The sequence below is a fragment of the Cydia amplana genome, chromosome Z (assembly GCF_948474715.1).
Source record: "Cydia amplana chromosome Z, ilCydAmpl1.1, whole genome shotgun sequence".
Lineage (NCBI taxonomy): Eukaryota > Metazoa > Arthropoda > Insecta > Lepidoptera > Tortricidae > Cydia > Cydia amplana.
Window position 1 is genome coordinate 37,111,279 of NC_086096.1, and position 15,610 is coordinate 37,126,888.

The window sequence follows — 15,610 nt, forward strand, 5'->3', positions numbered from 1 at the left end:
TTAATATTTGTATATTATATCTATCGTTGTCTGAGTACCCACAACACAAGCCTTCTTGAGCTTACTGTGGGGCTTAGTCAATTTGTGTAAAAATGTCCTATAATATTTATTTATTTATTTATTCTCTTTATTAATTTTTCGTCTTAAGTTAGGTTTATTTATTTATTATTATTATTATTTATATTTTGTTTTTTCAACAGTACGGAAACTTATTATTCATCAATTTAGACTTTATGGTACATGTACACAATACCTACTTAAAATACGCGGATAGTAAAGAAAAACTCATTTAAAGGTACATTTCTATCGTAAACACACGTGCCATGATTAATGCCCTTGAACTAAAAAACAAATAAATCTATACAATGAAATAAACTCTGAAGTATTTGATTACGCGTAATTTACCATGAACAGTTAAATAAATGATAGATAACACTATCAGTATCACTAATAAGACTTATACGTATCAGTCACCGCAATTTGTTATCTCAATTTTTAACCATACTGTAATTAAAAGAAATTGTGTTTTAGTTGTTACAAAACCTTCAATAGGATAGTTTCCTTATCATTACCACACTAAAGAACATATTGAAACAATAACATTTATTTTCATGATTAACTCATTAAATAGATGTAGAATAACTTTAAGGTTATAGTTGGAAATAATTTTACATTGCTTGATGAATAAAATAGCTGATCAGATTTGTAAAAAACGAACATATTAGAATAGCCTACCTGAAAAACCCTATATTAAACTTTATCTTGGAACGCCGGATACAGAATCTGTAGGCATGTATTAAACATGCCGCATGTGAATTATCGTATTTTTATTGTAAACATCGTCGCCACAGTAAATTTACCGAACGTAAGCCTTATTGCATTGAGATAAAGTCGACCAATTACCAGTTCAATATTACTGACCGCCATGACGCGATGTAAGGGGACATTCATATTGAAATTTATCTTTTTGGTAAGAATTTTATCCCTGTTTTCATTTTAGAAGAAACTATGAAGAGCTGCCCATAAGAAATAGTATGAAACGCTCATTTAGAAAATGCCGAACAACTTTATTATTTAAAAAAAAGCTGATTATTGTTTATTTATTAACATGAGTTTCATAAACATGATGGTGGTAAATACACATATGTGATTTCTTTAGTTTTTGCGATCGGAACGCTAGATTTGGTAAGACGACCTGTTGACCTATGTATCGCATTGTTTTAAACAGGCCTTCACCTTTGTGCCCTCTTTAAGAACATGACACATAGTTTTAGTTACTTTAAATACCAATTGATACATGCACCTTTAAACGACCTCATTTCACGCAAATAAATATATTTATATTTATTTAAAACATCGGAAGTACAATCGAAATTAGTTACCGAAATTCAACAAAATTAAATTACATAGATGGTCTGTAAAATTAATCGCAACATAAGCCCGTCATAGTTCAATAGAGTCAATCTAAGATAACAAAGTGTGGCCATGTCATAATTAATGTCAAATCCCTATGAAAATTTTATGACGTTTATATTGACACTACTACGTATCACTTTGTTGTATATGACATATAAAAATCGAAGCAAAGTTCGCTTAGGCGGACTCCTACACGTTTAAGAATAGAATACAATATAAATAGTTTATTTGATGTAGAATTTAACAGTTCAAGTTGAACTAGTCCGTACCGTTACCATTGAGGCTATACGTCTCCTAATCTGTCAGTTTATCTAACCTCCTTCAAAATTACTTATTTAATTAAAATATTTACTTCGACACCTACTTAAATTTGTTGGTATTTAAAACGTTCAATGCGGGAGGGGGTCAAAACACCCCATACAAAGTATGGTTAACTACGAGTTCAACTAATTGACGCAGTATTTACGTAAAAGTTAACTTGAACTAAAAAACTAGATCGCACGAATCTGCCCCAATCTAGTCGTATCCTAACCTAATTGTCAATTTATCTGCCTCCAACCAGCTCCGAATTCACGTAACGCGCCAGTGCTCGCTCGGCCGTCGAGGCGCCCGCTCCAAAATGTAGCGGGAACTGATCGCAAAACTTATTGTAATTCACTGTGATATTAGTTTAGTAATCTTATTGATAATGATAGTTTTATCGTGGCTGTGTTGTTTGTTAATAGAGAATGTTTGTAAAAAGAGTGTAAGTGTTTTTTTATGATTTTCGTGTGGAGAAAACAAAGTGATCTTACAGGTGCAAATGACCAACAATGTCTAAAATTGTCCCGTTGTCCAGGATTGGTGGAAGGTGGAGGTGAACGACCGCCAGGGCTTCGTGCCGGCCGCCTACGTCAAGAAGATCGACGCGGGCCTGTCCTCGTCGCAACAGAATCTTGCTGACTCCAGCTCCATCGCGGCCCGACAGAACCAGGTACAGTGTTATGATAATGAATGAATGAATGAATGAAATCTTTATTTCAGGCAACTAGTGGCCCATACATAAATACCTTAAAACTAGCATACATATTATAAAAATATAAACTAAACACTAAAAATCACATTATGATTGCGATGCAATGCGCAACCCCGCAATGTCGGGAAGCCGGCCGCCGAACCGCCGAAACTTGACACCCTTCGGCCAGAACTCCTCCTTGGTGAAGGTCGCTAGATGTTCAGTCAGAGCGCTCACCACAAACAAATTAAAATGTGCATTGTGTCGATATAATGTCCTTCCAGACTTCACCGGCGACGGATGACGATATTATGTGCATAAATTTGGATTTAAAAGTCCATAAGCTGTCCTTGTGAGTTGTAGGTATAGCAGTAGCGTGGCTTGGGCAGAGTTTTTCCAAGCTGACGTTTGGTGTCAAGATATTCTAGTCGGGAGAGTTCAAAGCTGGTTAGCAAAGTTAGTCATTATTAATGATCGGATACATATTTCTAAACCCAACTGCATCCTCAGCTGCTGCTTCGGAGCCCAAAGTCAGCTTGGAAATAGTCTTGTAAACTAAATAAACTAATTTGCTATCGGCCCGTCACTTCTTAATTTTCAAATTTGCCGCTATTTTATACTAACGAAATTCGCTGTCAAAATATATGATTTACGGATTAGCAGAGTGAATATTGAATACCACTGTTTGGTCGTAGATCGAGGGTCAATATGACAACCTGCTGGGTCTGGCGCGCGAGCGTCAGAACAAGCTCAACGAGACCGTCAAGGCGTACGTCCTCGTCCGCGAGGCTGCCGAGCTCCACACCTGGATCAAGGACAAGGTAAGACTATTAACTGAAATAGATGTCATATACTAAAGCACAAGTCATGTACCCCTCCAGCGACGAAGGCCGGTTGCAATCCGGCGCCTTCAGCTATCACACACATGAAATCTTCAGCTAGGGGCCCGTTTCTCAAAAGCTTGTAACTTGTAATACAAGCGGATGTCACTTTTTGACAGCTTTTGTTAGAAAGGGGCTTCTACTTGTATTACAAGTTACAAGCTTTTGAGAAACGGGCCCAGGACATGTAGTGTGCTTGTCTATAAGGTGAGACTCCCACACTACATGTCCCACTGCTGGACATAGGTCTTCTCTAAATGTCTTTTCGGATGGAGGAGGAGGAAATGGAACATTTTATCAGAAATGTACTTACGAACGCTATTCTTTTAGTATTCCTGAAAATACTAGAAAGCATGACTGTTGAAGGCTTAAAAAGTTAGTGTCAAACTAAAGCACTGCCTCCAAAAATTCAACAATTTTGCACATAGCCTATCTGGTGGGATACTCCGACATTACTCGATTTTTTTAAATATTTTATAAATACAAATATTCTCGCATTCCTCGCCATAACCGCCGTATAATCTAAACGTCCACTTTCGTACACAGGAAATGCACGCCCAAGTCCAAGACGTCGGCGAGGACCTGGAGCAGGTGGAGGTGATGCAGAAGAAGTTCGACGACTTCCAGAACGACCTGCGCGCCAACGAGGTCCGCCTCGCCGAGATGAACGAGATCGCCGTGCAGCTGATGACTGTCGGGCAGACGGAGGCCGCGCTCAAGATCAAGACCCAAATGCAGGTGAGACAGCATGACTAGTAGAACAGGACAGAACGACCTGCGCGCCAACGAGGTCCGCCTCGCCGAGATGAACGAGATCGCTGTGCAGCTGATGACTGTCGGGCAGACGGAGGCCGCGCTCAAGATCAAGACCCAGGTGCAGGTGAGACCAGGAAGCCTAGACTAATCTTTCAAGCTCCCTGCTGCCTACAGCGATGGAGTGGCTGACACTGTATTATATCTATAATAAATATCTGGATAAAGCTATCTAGCTTTATCCACATTTAAACACCACGAGACTGAAAGGCGAGGCCAGAGTTAGACTGGCTATACCGCTAGCAATCGTTTACACAATCATCAGCATTTTAGCTGTATTAGACGTCTAGTGCTAGACTAAAATATTGACGTATAGTGTACTGCATGCGTTCAAGGGTCTTTACTACGTTTTCTATCTATTTTGTTGGGCATATGTTTCGTTAAATCGTTAGTTGTTCGTTGTCGCAGTCTGATAGAAATGGTTTAAAAAAGAATCATTGTCATTTCGTAAAACAAATAACTTTCAGAGGTCGATACAAAAGCAACATTTATTATCACATATATGACCAGTTAACTTACTAAATAATGCATCTGTGGTAACAGGAGCTGAATTCCAAATGGACGTCGCTCCAACAACTGACGTCAGAGCGCGCCGCTCAGCTCGGCTCCGCTCACGAAGTGCAGCGCTTCCACCGCGACGTCGACGAGACCAAAGACTGGATCGCCGAGAAGGAGGCCGCCCTCGCCACCGACGACCTCGGCAAGGATCTGCGCTCCGTGCAGACGCTGCAACGTAAGCTTTACTATCTCTTAGACCAGTAATTATGAATGGACGTCGTTCAACTGACGTCAGAGCGTGCCGTTCACGAGGCCCAGCGGTTCCACCGCGTCGACTAGACCAAGGACTGGATCGCCGAGAAGGAGGCCGCCCTCGCCACCGACGACCTCGGCAAGGATCTACGCTCCGTGCAGACGTCGCAACGTAAGCTTTACTATCTCTTAGACCAGTAATTATGAATGGACGTCGTTGAACTGACGTCAGAGCGTGCCGTTCACGAGGCCCAGCGGTTCCACCGCGTCGACTAGACCAAGGACTGGATCGCCGAGAAGGAGGCCGCCCTCGCCACCGACGACCTCGGCAAGGATCTACGCTCCGTGCAGACGCTGCAACGTAAGCTTTACTATCTCTTAGACCAGTAATTATGAATGGACGTCGTTCAACTGACGTCAGAGTGTGCCGCTCACGCGGCCCAGCGGTTCCACCGTGTCGACGAGACCAAGGACTGAGGCCGCCCTCGCCAATAATAACCTCGGCAAGGATCTGCGCTCCGTGCAGACACTGCAACGTAAACTTTAGTAAAGTTTTGTTTCTCAGCCTTCACCTAGAAGTCTCTCTCGTTCTACCTATATAAGAACTGTCCGTTATCTGTGTCTCACAAGGTTCAGTAGTGTGTCAAGACGGTTTTGCTTGGTCTTGACACACCACTTGCCAGTGTGAATCTCAACCCGAGGGCTACGGATCGCACGCTTCGGGCCTACGTTTTGTTGCCTACATTTATATACAATCAGTTTTGGTCGGAGACGATTCGGGCGACCACTTTTGTGTTGATGTTTTTCTTTGTATTTTTATTTTTGTATTTCGGCAGAATCTTGTACTAAAACTTGTTCATCCACCAGGCAAGCACGAGGGCCTGGAGCGCGACCTAGCCGCTCTCGGCGACAAGATCCGCTCGCTGGACGAGACCGCCAACCGGCTGATGTCGACGCACGGCGACTCGGCCGACGCCACCTACAGCAAGCAGCGCGAGATCAACGAGGCCTGGCAGCAGCTGCAGGCGCGCGCCAACGCCAGGAAGGAGAAGCTGCTCGACTCGTACGACCTGCAACGGTGAGACACTTCACATACTAGGCGACGGTATATGTATAAATAGAAAAAGAAATTGTTTATTCGTGACAAACTTACACATAACATTACATTACATAACATAACACATAAATTAGCCACGAAATGGTCCCGACTCAGCATGGTGTTAGCCTGGATGGGCCAACGCTAGTCTTCCGGGCTATAAACGAGTGAAGCACGGAAAGTATACAACATTAAAAACAAATTTAAAAAGAGGAATAACAAACAATACTTAGCAATAAAACAAACAAATTGGAAAGAAATTAATAACACAGTTACATTTTATGTTAATAAAATAAAAACTAAACAGAAATGATGGTGAAAAAAACTAAAACGTGAATGCGACCAATTTTGTTTTGACATTTTAAATGTCGAGCAGCTGGCGCCCTCTGTAAAACACAGCATAGACGTTATGGACGAAGCTCTTAGTTATTGTAACACAATATAATATTTAAAACCTTCGCGTACGCGTCGCGTACTGTAACACAAGCTGAACCTTTCTAACACACGCGGGTTGTTCCAGCTTCCTCTCCGACTACCGCGACCTGATGGCGTGGATCAACTCCATGATGGCGCTCGTCAGCTCGGACGAGCTCGCCAATGACGTCACCGGCGCCGAGGCGCTGCTTGAAAGGCACCAGGTAAGCGTTCTACGGAACATAACCAACCATAAGAGCCCGTTCCCACGTTGGATGTCGGACCCGGATTTTAATCGGATGTCCCAGTGGCAGAACATTTTATATGAAGCTATTCACACTTGCCCGCCACAGATTTGCCAGAGTTTCAAGATACAATGTGATTATTTAGGCAATTCTGATGAATTAATTTTTTGCTTGCCCTACGTACACTGAAAAACAAATGATGTCTTTTCAATTCACGGATATAGAAAGTTAAGAATACTAAGGCCTCATCTTTGGTTTGAATTAAATAGCTTTAAATCGGGCCCGATGTAGATTTAGATAAAATTGTGGACAATCAATTCAATATGCTTTTAACTTTCACCAGACTCCGATTTCTATGTATGACAAAACTGAGTTTTAACATTTTTAAAATCCATCATTTCTTTTCAATAAAAAATGTTTTCCTATCTTGAAAGTACACCAGACGCTCTTATTTTGTCTGTTAATAAAATTGCATTACAACTGTAAAGGGTTTCCATTCCCTCTTTTATGTTTTGGTTTAATATTATGAGCCCTAACTGTAATCTGGGTCTTATTAAGTGAGCTGCCTCAGTTTAAAAATGTTCCAATAGTAAAAGAATGACGTGTTGTAGACGCACCGGCTGGAGATAGACGCGCGATACGGCATAATGCCGCAGGTCAGAGGCATGAGTGGCGCCTAACACACAGACAATTAATACACGAGTGTGCAACACACACAATACCAGCTTTATTATACTCTCTGAAGTCGTTAACTCCTCGACTCCCGCGGACGCGACGACGCGTCGGTGGAAAAGTTACGTCAGCGATATTGGCACACGCGATAATATACAAAATGTATTGAAACTGGAATATTCTACTCCCCTGGGACTTAGGCTGCCTTTACGAAAATGTGCGGGCATCGACCGATAGCTAGTTAGTTGTAATCCAGCCGAGCGGAGACGACCAACGCTATTGGTTGATTCCCGCATCTCCTCTCATCTCCGCCTCAGTGGAAAGGCTGCCTTAGAGGTTTTTGGCGTTGTCTATGCCTGGGTCTCGAGGGGCTAAAATATTCGTGGCGCGATGTGGTATACAACCATCGTGAGCCATTCTGAAATTCATGGAAATCGGTTTATGATCTGATAGAAATTGCCTGACCTAACTTTCTTTCTACACCTCACGTACCATTGTAAACCAGTTAATAGTTCGTGAACCTTATTGCGACGAAATAAGGTCTCTGTTAATGCGCAATCGCGTGCGTAAAGAGAAGGTAAAACTGGTATTGCGTTGTAGCGACGTCGACGCGTTGGACACATTCATCGCGTCGGCGTTCAGACTTTTCATTAACAGGCAGAGAGTGCATTAAAACTTGTATTTTTTAATTTTAATGCTCTCAGTGACAATTTTTATAGTTTATTTTAATTTCACTTTACATTATGTTTAATTATATATTTAAAAATGTGATTAGATTACTAAAAACGTAGTGATCTAAGTATTAAAGTCACTATTAATATAACCTAGTCCACCCTATAATTTATTTTAACAGAGCCTTTATTATACTTATACCCTAGGCCATAATTTACTTATTTTATAATCAACATATGTTAGGATTTATTTTATAATTTTGGTGTTGTCCTGTTTTCTCAAATCCAATTTTGATGTTGATGTTTATAAATTGTATAATAATTGTAATATATTATAATCTTTGTTGTGTGTTTGATTTTGCGGTATTGTATATTTGGTTTCTTCCTAATGTTCTATAATGTTTGACACTCACATTTGGTTATTTGGTGTTGTTTCCGCTTTATTCCCTATCTTTATATTTTTAAGGGGTTCAAAATTTTCTAAAAATGTTTTTAGGTGTTGATTTTCAATAAGGCACTATTGATATCTGAATATTACGCTCCGTCACCTTAACAACTCAAAAATAGTTTTAAATGTATTATAATTGATAATAGATTTGGTATTATTGTTAAACAAGCTAACATAAAAGTGCAACCAGTTCAGATCTTTTAATTTCTATGGTAAAAAACGCGTGTTACAGATATAGTGCATAATTATTTTCCATCGTATTTTCTCGGAAAGGAACGTGTCTTGCTATTTGCTAGTCTCGGTACAAAAAGTACTGTGGTTGACTGAAGTAGCATGACTAATACGATGGAAAACAATTACGCGCTACGATCTGTACGATATATATAATTGGGCGTATCTATTAGCCGCTGACTGCACGCAAACAGGCGCGTTGGTCGGATCTGTTTGTACCTTAAATAGTGTCGTACCGTTCTCAAAATCCTACATCAATGTTCCAATACTGACTGGCTCCACTTGACGTACAGGAGCACCGTACCGAGATGGACGCGCGCGCCGGAACGTTCCAGGCGCTCGAGCTGTTCGGGCAGCAGCTGCTGCAGGGCGGCCACTACGCCAGCGTCGACATACAGGAGAAGCTCAACAACATGGGCGACGCGAGACAGGATCTTGAGAAGTGAGACCTGACATTGTAGAGTTGAGCATTTTAACAGGTACAGCCGTGTGGTCAAAACAAGTGACGGTGGATGCTACGTGAACACTACTAAATTAACCAGCGGCGGCGGCCGTAGGGTTGTCGTTCGGAGCCTCGAGAAACTACCCGAGCAGATTTTTTTAATGTGCTCAAAAAAATGTACCATCCTCCGACGGACGCCTTGCAATGATTAGTAGGATTTGTAGATATCCCGTCTTATTTAGGTCTTTTAAAAGGCGTGAAACTGATTGACGTCAAGTTGACATTGCCGTCTCTTTCTGCAGGGTGATTCTGAAAGTAGCTGTAACGTGCGGGAACTAGTAAAAATTAACATAAAACAATATTTTGTGATCACAATCAATGCAAGTTAGATTGAAAATAATGAATACCTAAATTGTTTGTTAATTATTTATGCATAGCGAATGTTGCCTTTGATTTGTTCCTTTTTAGCTGCCTTGCTTTTTAATTTATTATTTATTTAGGTTTATTACGAGCCTGTCCTAGAGATAACTAACCTAATATTTCAAGTAAACTTTGGATTCATTTCCTAGTGTTGAATACTTGTGAAGTTTTGCATACAATGCACTGACTTAATATAAAAGAAATAGACACACAAAGCAGAACAAAAACGTCAAGAAATGTGGATCCCAATGACGTTTCGCACCATTTGCATTGATGATAAAAACGCTTACGTAAATTTTGAGTCAAGATAAATGTTTCGTACAGAAAAGAGCTTAATGTCGTAAGCATTAAGTGTCAAATTTGCAAACATAAGTATCAACACTGTTAAAAAATTTAGTCCGATGGCACTAAACGTAACGTATTTACGTCAAACAACGTCAAACGAGACTAATGAATGAATGGAGTCACTTTGGTAAACTTTAATATGTATTACTGTACAGGAAAACCAATTGAAGTAATAAATAAAACAAATTTAATTTAATCGGGAGCTCAAATAAAATTAATTCGTGGTTCAAATTCAAACAAATTAAATTTTTAATTCGTAAGTATACGTCTTTAAATACTAATTTCCTTGAAATAAATTCTACTTATTAAATAACTGTGTATTTAAGATCTACATTTACTCATAGCACGGGTGCACGGGGAAATTTAGATACTGATTGGATTTTTTTTATAAAGTCTACCTATACTTTATAAAAAAAATCCTGTGGTTGTCACTGTGTTCCGACAGGTTTAGCATTTACAGTTAGTCGATATAAGCCCTTATTGGTGGTGTATATGTCGGAAACAGGGAAATGGGCCGAACACACAAGTGCCGTTTTGCCTTGTTTAAAACTGCATCACCCCTATCTCTTGCTATAATTAAATAGCAGTCCACTTTGCACGTCGCATAGGTTTTCTTGGAAATCTTCAATTTAAACATAATATTATTTCTTATGAATTCCATATAAAAATAAAAAAAAATATTGACCTCACATCGACTCATTAGAATTTTGTTCCTTGACATCCCTTCTTTGGTACTAACAAATTAATTTATTCAAAACCATAAAATTACCACCAGATTACATAAATTATGTAATGCTATCCAAAGAACTAACCGAAAGAAATACATTCCATCCTTTTTCCTTGCTTTATCATTGTTATTTTTACATATTTTAACGGCACATTTCGTAATTGTTGACAACTTCACATTTGAGCGTTTCAAACAAGACTAAACGAAAAAGTAATGCATGATCTGTTTTGACATCACTTTTGTGGGGCCATTTTTGGCGGCTGATTGGGTATCCAGTTCTTTATACTATATCAATGATACAATGCGAATGATTATATTGTATACTAGTACCGGATCTGATGATGGAACCCAAACGCGACCTGCCGGCCTAGCCAAGGTGACAATCGCTTGCGCTTCGCCATCGAATCGCTTTGTGTCTCTCTATCACTCTTCCATATTAGTGTGACAGTGACAGTTGCGTTTCGATCGCTACGGAGCGTTAACGATTGGCATGTTGTCTACGGGGCCAGCTTAGATTGACTGAGCTGTGAAGAGTACAGTCGGCAATAATGTTCCGTTTTTATTTTTTTGCCACTTATTTAGTTATAGCACTTATTTATAGCTTTTGCGATTCTTTTATATACTTACGTTTAAGACAAAAGCACATTTATTTTATCATTCGTGTTATTTTTCAATTATGGCACATTATTACCATATAGTTTGGTACACATACATAATTATTTGGGAACCATACCATCTCACAAAATAGGGGATTTGACGAGACAAATCAGTTTCTTTTTTCAAACTGTCAAAACGATTTTGCTACTATGGAATTTATATGAAACACTAGCATGTGACGTCACAATCAAATGACCTACTCTTTATAGTTTTATACGGGTTTTAAAATATAAATTTTGTCTAAAAATAACTGCTGTCTACGTTTCTCTATTAATCTTCTGGTGCTTTATTACATGCATAGTGTAAAATATTTTATTTTAAATACAGTCAAATACCCTATTGACCATCGATCAATATCCTAACTTCAGTCATACAAATACGTGCATATTTTTTGAGGCTGCACTGCTGCTTTGCGAGTTACTTTTCGTGTTCGTTCGAATTCGGAAATATATAGTAAAGTAAGTAGTAAAATATTTGAATTGTCAAAAATTTTAAGTTCATTGCCCGACTACTGGGCAAAAATGATCGTAAATTTTGGAGTGTAAGTATGTATGCGAGTTTTAGCGTCGCGTCTAGTAAAAAGTGACCATATAGTCACAGCTTTCTATGGACACAGAATGTACAAGCAGCCAAATTTCGTAATTTCTTAATGTGTTTTAACTTTTGTTCTTACGATAAATAGCAAAAAATTATAGTGCCGCGGTATATTACCATTTTTGTGGGCGAGTAGTGTAACAACTGCAATGCGTCTGCTATAACATGTTTTCATTCTTATCAATACTAAATTAGAGTTTTACGCGAATGTTTCGAATTTTTAAATAAACTATCTTTGGTTGTGAGTTGATTAGCTAATTTTATTTAAAAAAAAAAACACGATATCACATCATTTTACTTAATAATGATTTGCATAAAATAATGCAATTGTGATCACAAAATATGTAAAGTTCAAAGACACAATTTATTGTGGAAAGATATTAAATGTATATGTCTATTATAGTGTCACCAAGCTCCTTCAACTTAGGCTAAAGTCCCCGTTTGGCGTTATACGCTGCTCGGAAAAATGTAAAAATGTCATCACCCTAGCTATGATCTTCAACCTTAAACCATCACCTCCCCAGGGCGTGGGTAGCTCGCCGCATGAAGCTCGACCAGAATCTGGAGCTCCAGCTCTTCTACCGCGACTGCGAGCAGGCCGAGGGCTGGATGGGCGCCCGCGAGGCGTTCCTGGCGCCCGCCGACCAGATGGACCAGGCGGACAGCGCGCAGCCCGACAACGTCGAGCAGCTCATTAAGAAACACGAGGACTTCGACAAGGCCATCAACGCTCATGTGAGTAACTCATGACCAAACGGAGACGCCAATTTGAAGAATTCAGCCAGCGGCCACTAGGCGTGCATGATTGCGTCTACAGGGCCTGGGGCCTAGGGCGGCAAAGACTGTAAATTCGCCACTGGTCCCGAATGGATATGTATCGTAAAAACGATCATCGTACTTATCTTGGGTAAATCGTCAATTACTGGTCACTGTTGAATAACTGGCCACCTTATACGAAAAATTAATTCTATTCACCTATAAACAAAATTCATTTTTAGTATAAGGTGTCAATAACTGGCCATCCTTCAATAACTAGCCACCTTATAACTAACGATTCACCCTATAATTTGAGACGATGGTGTCGCCTAGGAAGCAGCTTAGTAATATTCAAGTAATTAAAAGATTATTCGTCTTTGACTATGACTAGACTTGAGAATCATCTATAAGCTCAATTGCTTTTAATTAAACTGATACTAAATTATTTTATTGTGGCCAATAGGAGGAGAAGATCGCCCAGCTGCAAACGCTGGCCGACCAGCTGATCGCGTCCGACCACTACGCCGCCGACCCGATCGACAAGAAGCGCCGGCAGGTGCTCGACCGCTGGCGCCACCTCAAGGAGGCGCTCATCGAGAAAAGATCCAGGTATTGTTACTTTTACCAGTGGGGAGACACTCTTGACTTCGGGCAAACTCGGCTCCGTTCGGCTCAGCATTGCTCCGAGCAATTATTAGGGTAACGACCACAGATAAGATAATGGCTTGAATTTTGACAACCCTAAATAGCCGAAAGGGATAGTGCCCATAAGTAAGAAAGGGATGTCATGATTCGACCCTGAATCGCTGTCAAACTTCGGTTTTGTAGGAAGTGTCCTTTCTGTACGGTAGTACTATTACTTATTCTGTGCTTTTACTGCCAAAGACGTTAGTTAGCGATAGGTATATAAAGTAGAAATAGTTTTAAAATCTCCATGTTGGTAGGTTGGGCGACGAGCAGACCCTGCAGCAGTTCTCGCGCGACGCGGACGAGATGGAGAACTGGATCGCCGAGAAACTGCAGCTCGCCACCGAGGAGAGCTACAAGGTAACATTATATTGCGTCACCTCAGTTCTCAGATATAATACATTCACCAGTAGCAAAGAGAATAGAGTGTGTAGAGACTTACTGTCATGGTAAATAATGTAGCCACAGTACATTTTGTGCCTTCTTTCGACAGAAGATTAAAACTGTTAGAACGCCATTTGACTTTGATCCTTATTATTTAACTGATATGTGTTAATTTGTTAAATATACAAAAATTAACGTCATCTACTCGACAGTAGGCCAAAGCTATTTTCGATCTTCTGTCGAAAGATGGCAGTAAATTTACTTTGACTACATAATTTACTTTGACAATCCGCCTCTATTTCAGCAGTCGCACAATATTGAAGGCATGTTTTTACATCTAAATATTTTTTTTTTCCATTATTCCTTTCCCACAGGACCCGGCCAACATTCAATCGAAGCACCAGAAGCACCAGGCGTTCGAGGCGGAGCTGGCCGCCAACGCCGAGCGGATCCAGTCCGTGCTGGCCATGGGAGACAACCTGGTGCAGCGCGGCCAGTGCAGCGGCAGCGAGGACGCCGTGCAGGTGAGCACGTGGCTCTGATTACAGGCGGAGCTGGCCGCCAACGCCGAGCGGATCCAGTCCGTGCTGGCCATGGGAGACAACCTGGTGCAGCGCGGCCAGTGCAGCGGCAGCGAGGACGCCGTGCAGGTGAGCACGTGGCTCTGATTACAGGCGGAGCTGGCCGCCAACGCCGAGCGGATCCAGTCCGTGCTGGCCATGGGAGACAACCTGGTGCAGCGCGGCCAGTGCAGCGGCAGCGAGGACGCCGTGCAGGTGAGCACGTGGCTCTGATTACAGGCGGAGCTGGCCGCCAACGCCGAGCGGATCCAGTCCGTGCTGGCCATGGGAGACAACCTGGTGCAGCGCGGCCAGTGCAGCGGCAGCGAGGACGCCGTGCAGGTGAGCACGTGGCTCTGATTACAGGCGGAGCTGGCCGCCAACGCCGAGCGGATCCAGTCCGTGCTGGCCATGGGAGACAACCTGGTGCAGCGCGGCCAGTGCAGCGGCAGCGAGGACGCCGTGCAGGTGAGCACGTGGCTCTGATTACAGGCGGAGCTGGCCGCCAACGCCGAGCGGATCCAGTCCGTGCTGGCCATGGGAGACAACCTGGTGCAGCGCGGCCAGTGCAGCGGCAGCGAGGACGCCGTGCAGGTGAGCACGTGGCTCTGATTACAGGCGGAGCTGGCCGCCAACGCCGAGCGGATCCAGTCCGTGCTGGCCATGGGAGACAACCTGGTGCAGCGCGGCCAGTGCAGCGGCAGCGAGGACGCCGTGCAGGTGAGCACGTGGCTCTGATTACAGGCGGAGCTGGCCGCCAACGCCGAGCGGATCCAGTCCGTGCTGGCCATGGGAGACAACCTGGTGCAGCGCGGCCAGTGCAGCGGCAGCGAGGACGCCGTGCAGGTGAGCACGTGGCTCTGATTACAGGCGGAGCTGGCCGCCAACGCCGAGCGGATCCAGTCCGTGCTGGCCATGGGAGACAACCTGGTGCAGCGCGGCCAGTGCAGCGGCAGCGAGGACGCCGTGCAGGTGAGCACGTGGCTCTGATTACAGGCGGAGCTGGCCGCCAACGCCGAGCGGATCCAGTCCGTGCTGGCCATGGGAGACAACCTGGTGCAGCGCGGCCAGTGCAGCGGCAGCGAGGACGCCGTGCAGGTGAGCACGTGGCTCTGATTACAGGCGGAGCTGGCCGCCAACGCCGAGCGGATCCAGTCCGTGCTGGCCATGGGAGACAACCTGGTGCAGCGCGGCCAGTGCAGCGGCAGCGAGGACGCCGTGCAGGTGAGCACGTGGCTCTGATTACAGGCGGAGCTGGCCGCCAACGCCGAGCGGATCCAGTCCGTGCTGGCCATGGGAGACAACCTGGTGCAGCGCGGCCAGTGCAGCGGCAGCGAGGACGCCGTGCAGGTGAGCACGTGGCTCTGATTACAGGCGGAGCTGGCCGCCAACGCCGAGCGGATCCAG

General features: G+C 42.9%; 1 protein-coding gene across 1 annotated transcript in view; it reads left to right on the top strand.

Annotated features, from left to right (window-relative positions):
- Positions 1-15,610, top strand: part of LOC134661245 (spectrin alpha chain) — a 62,659-nt gene that overhangs the window by 26,214 nt on the left and 20,835 nt on the right. Inside the window, exons 19-30 of the mRNA XM_063517232.1 lie at positions 2,255-2,389; positions 3,106-3,231; positions 3,838-4,029; positions 4,648-4,837; positions 5,722-5,932; positions 6,471-6,588; positions 7,221-7,265; positions 8,925-9,073; positions 12,341-12,551; positions 13,036-13,181; positions 13,517-13,619; positions 14,018-14,167. Of these exons, the coding sequence (XP_063373302.1) occupies positions 2,255-2,389; positions 3,106-3,231; positions 3,838-4,029; positions 4,648-4,837; positions 5,722-5,932; positions 6,471-6,588; positions 7,221-7,265; positions 8,925-9,073; positions 12,341-12,551; positions 13,036-13,181; positions 13,517-13,619; positions 14,018-14,167 (1,776 nt within the window). The remainder of the gene's footprint in view (positions 1-2,254; positions 2,390-3,105; positions 3,232-3,837; positions 4,030-4,647; positions 4,838-5,721; positions 5,933-6,470; positions 6,589-7,220; positions 7,266-8,924; positions 9,074-12,340; positions 12,552-13,035; positions 13,182-13,516; positions 13,620-14,017; positions 14,168-15,610) is intronic.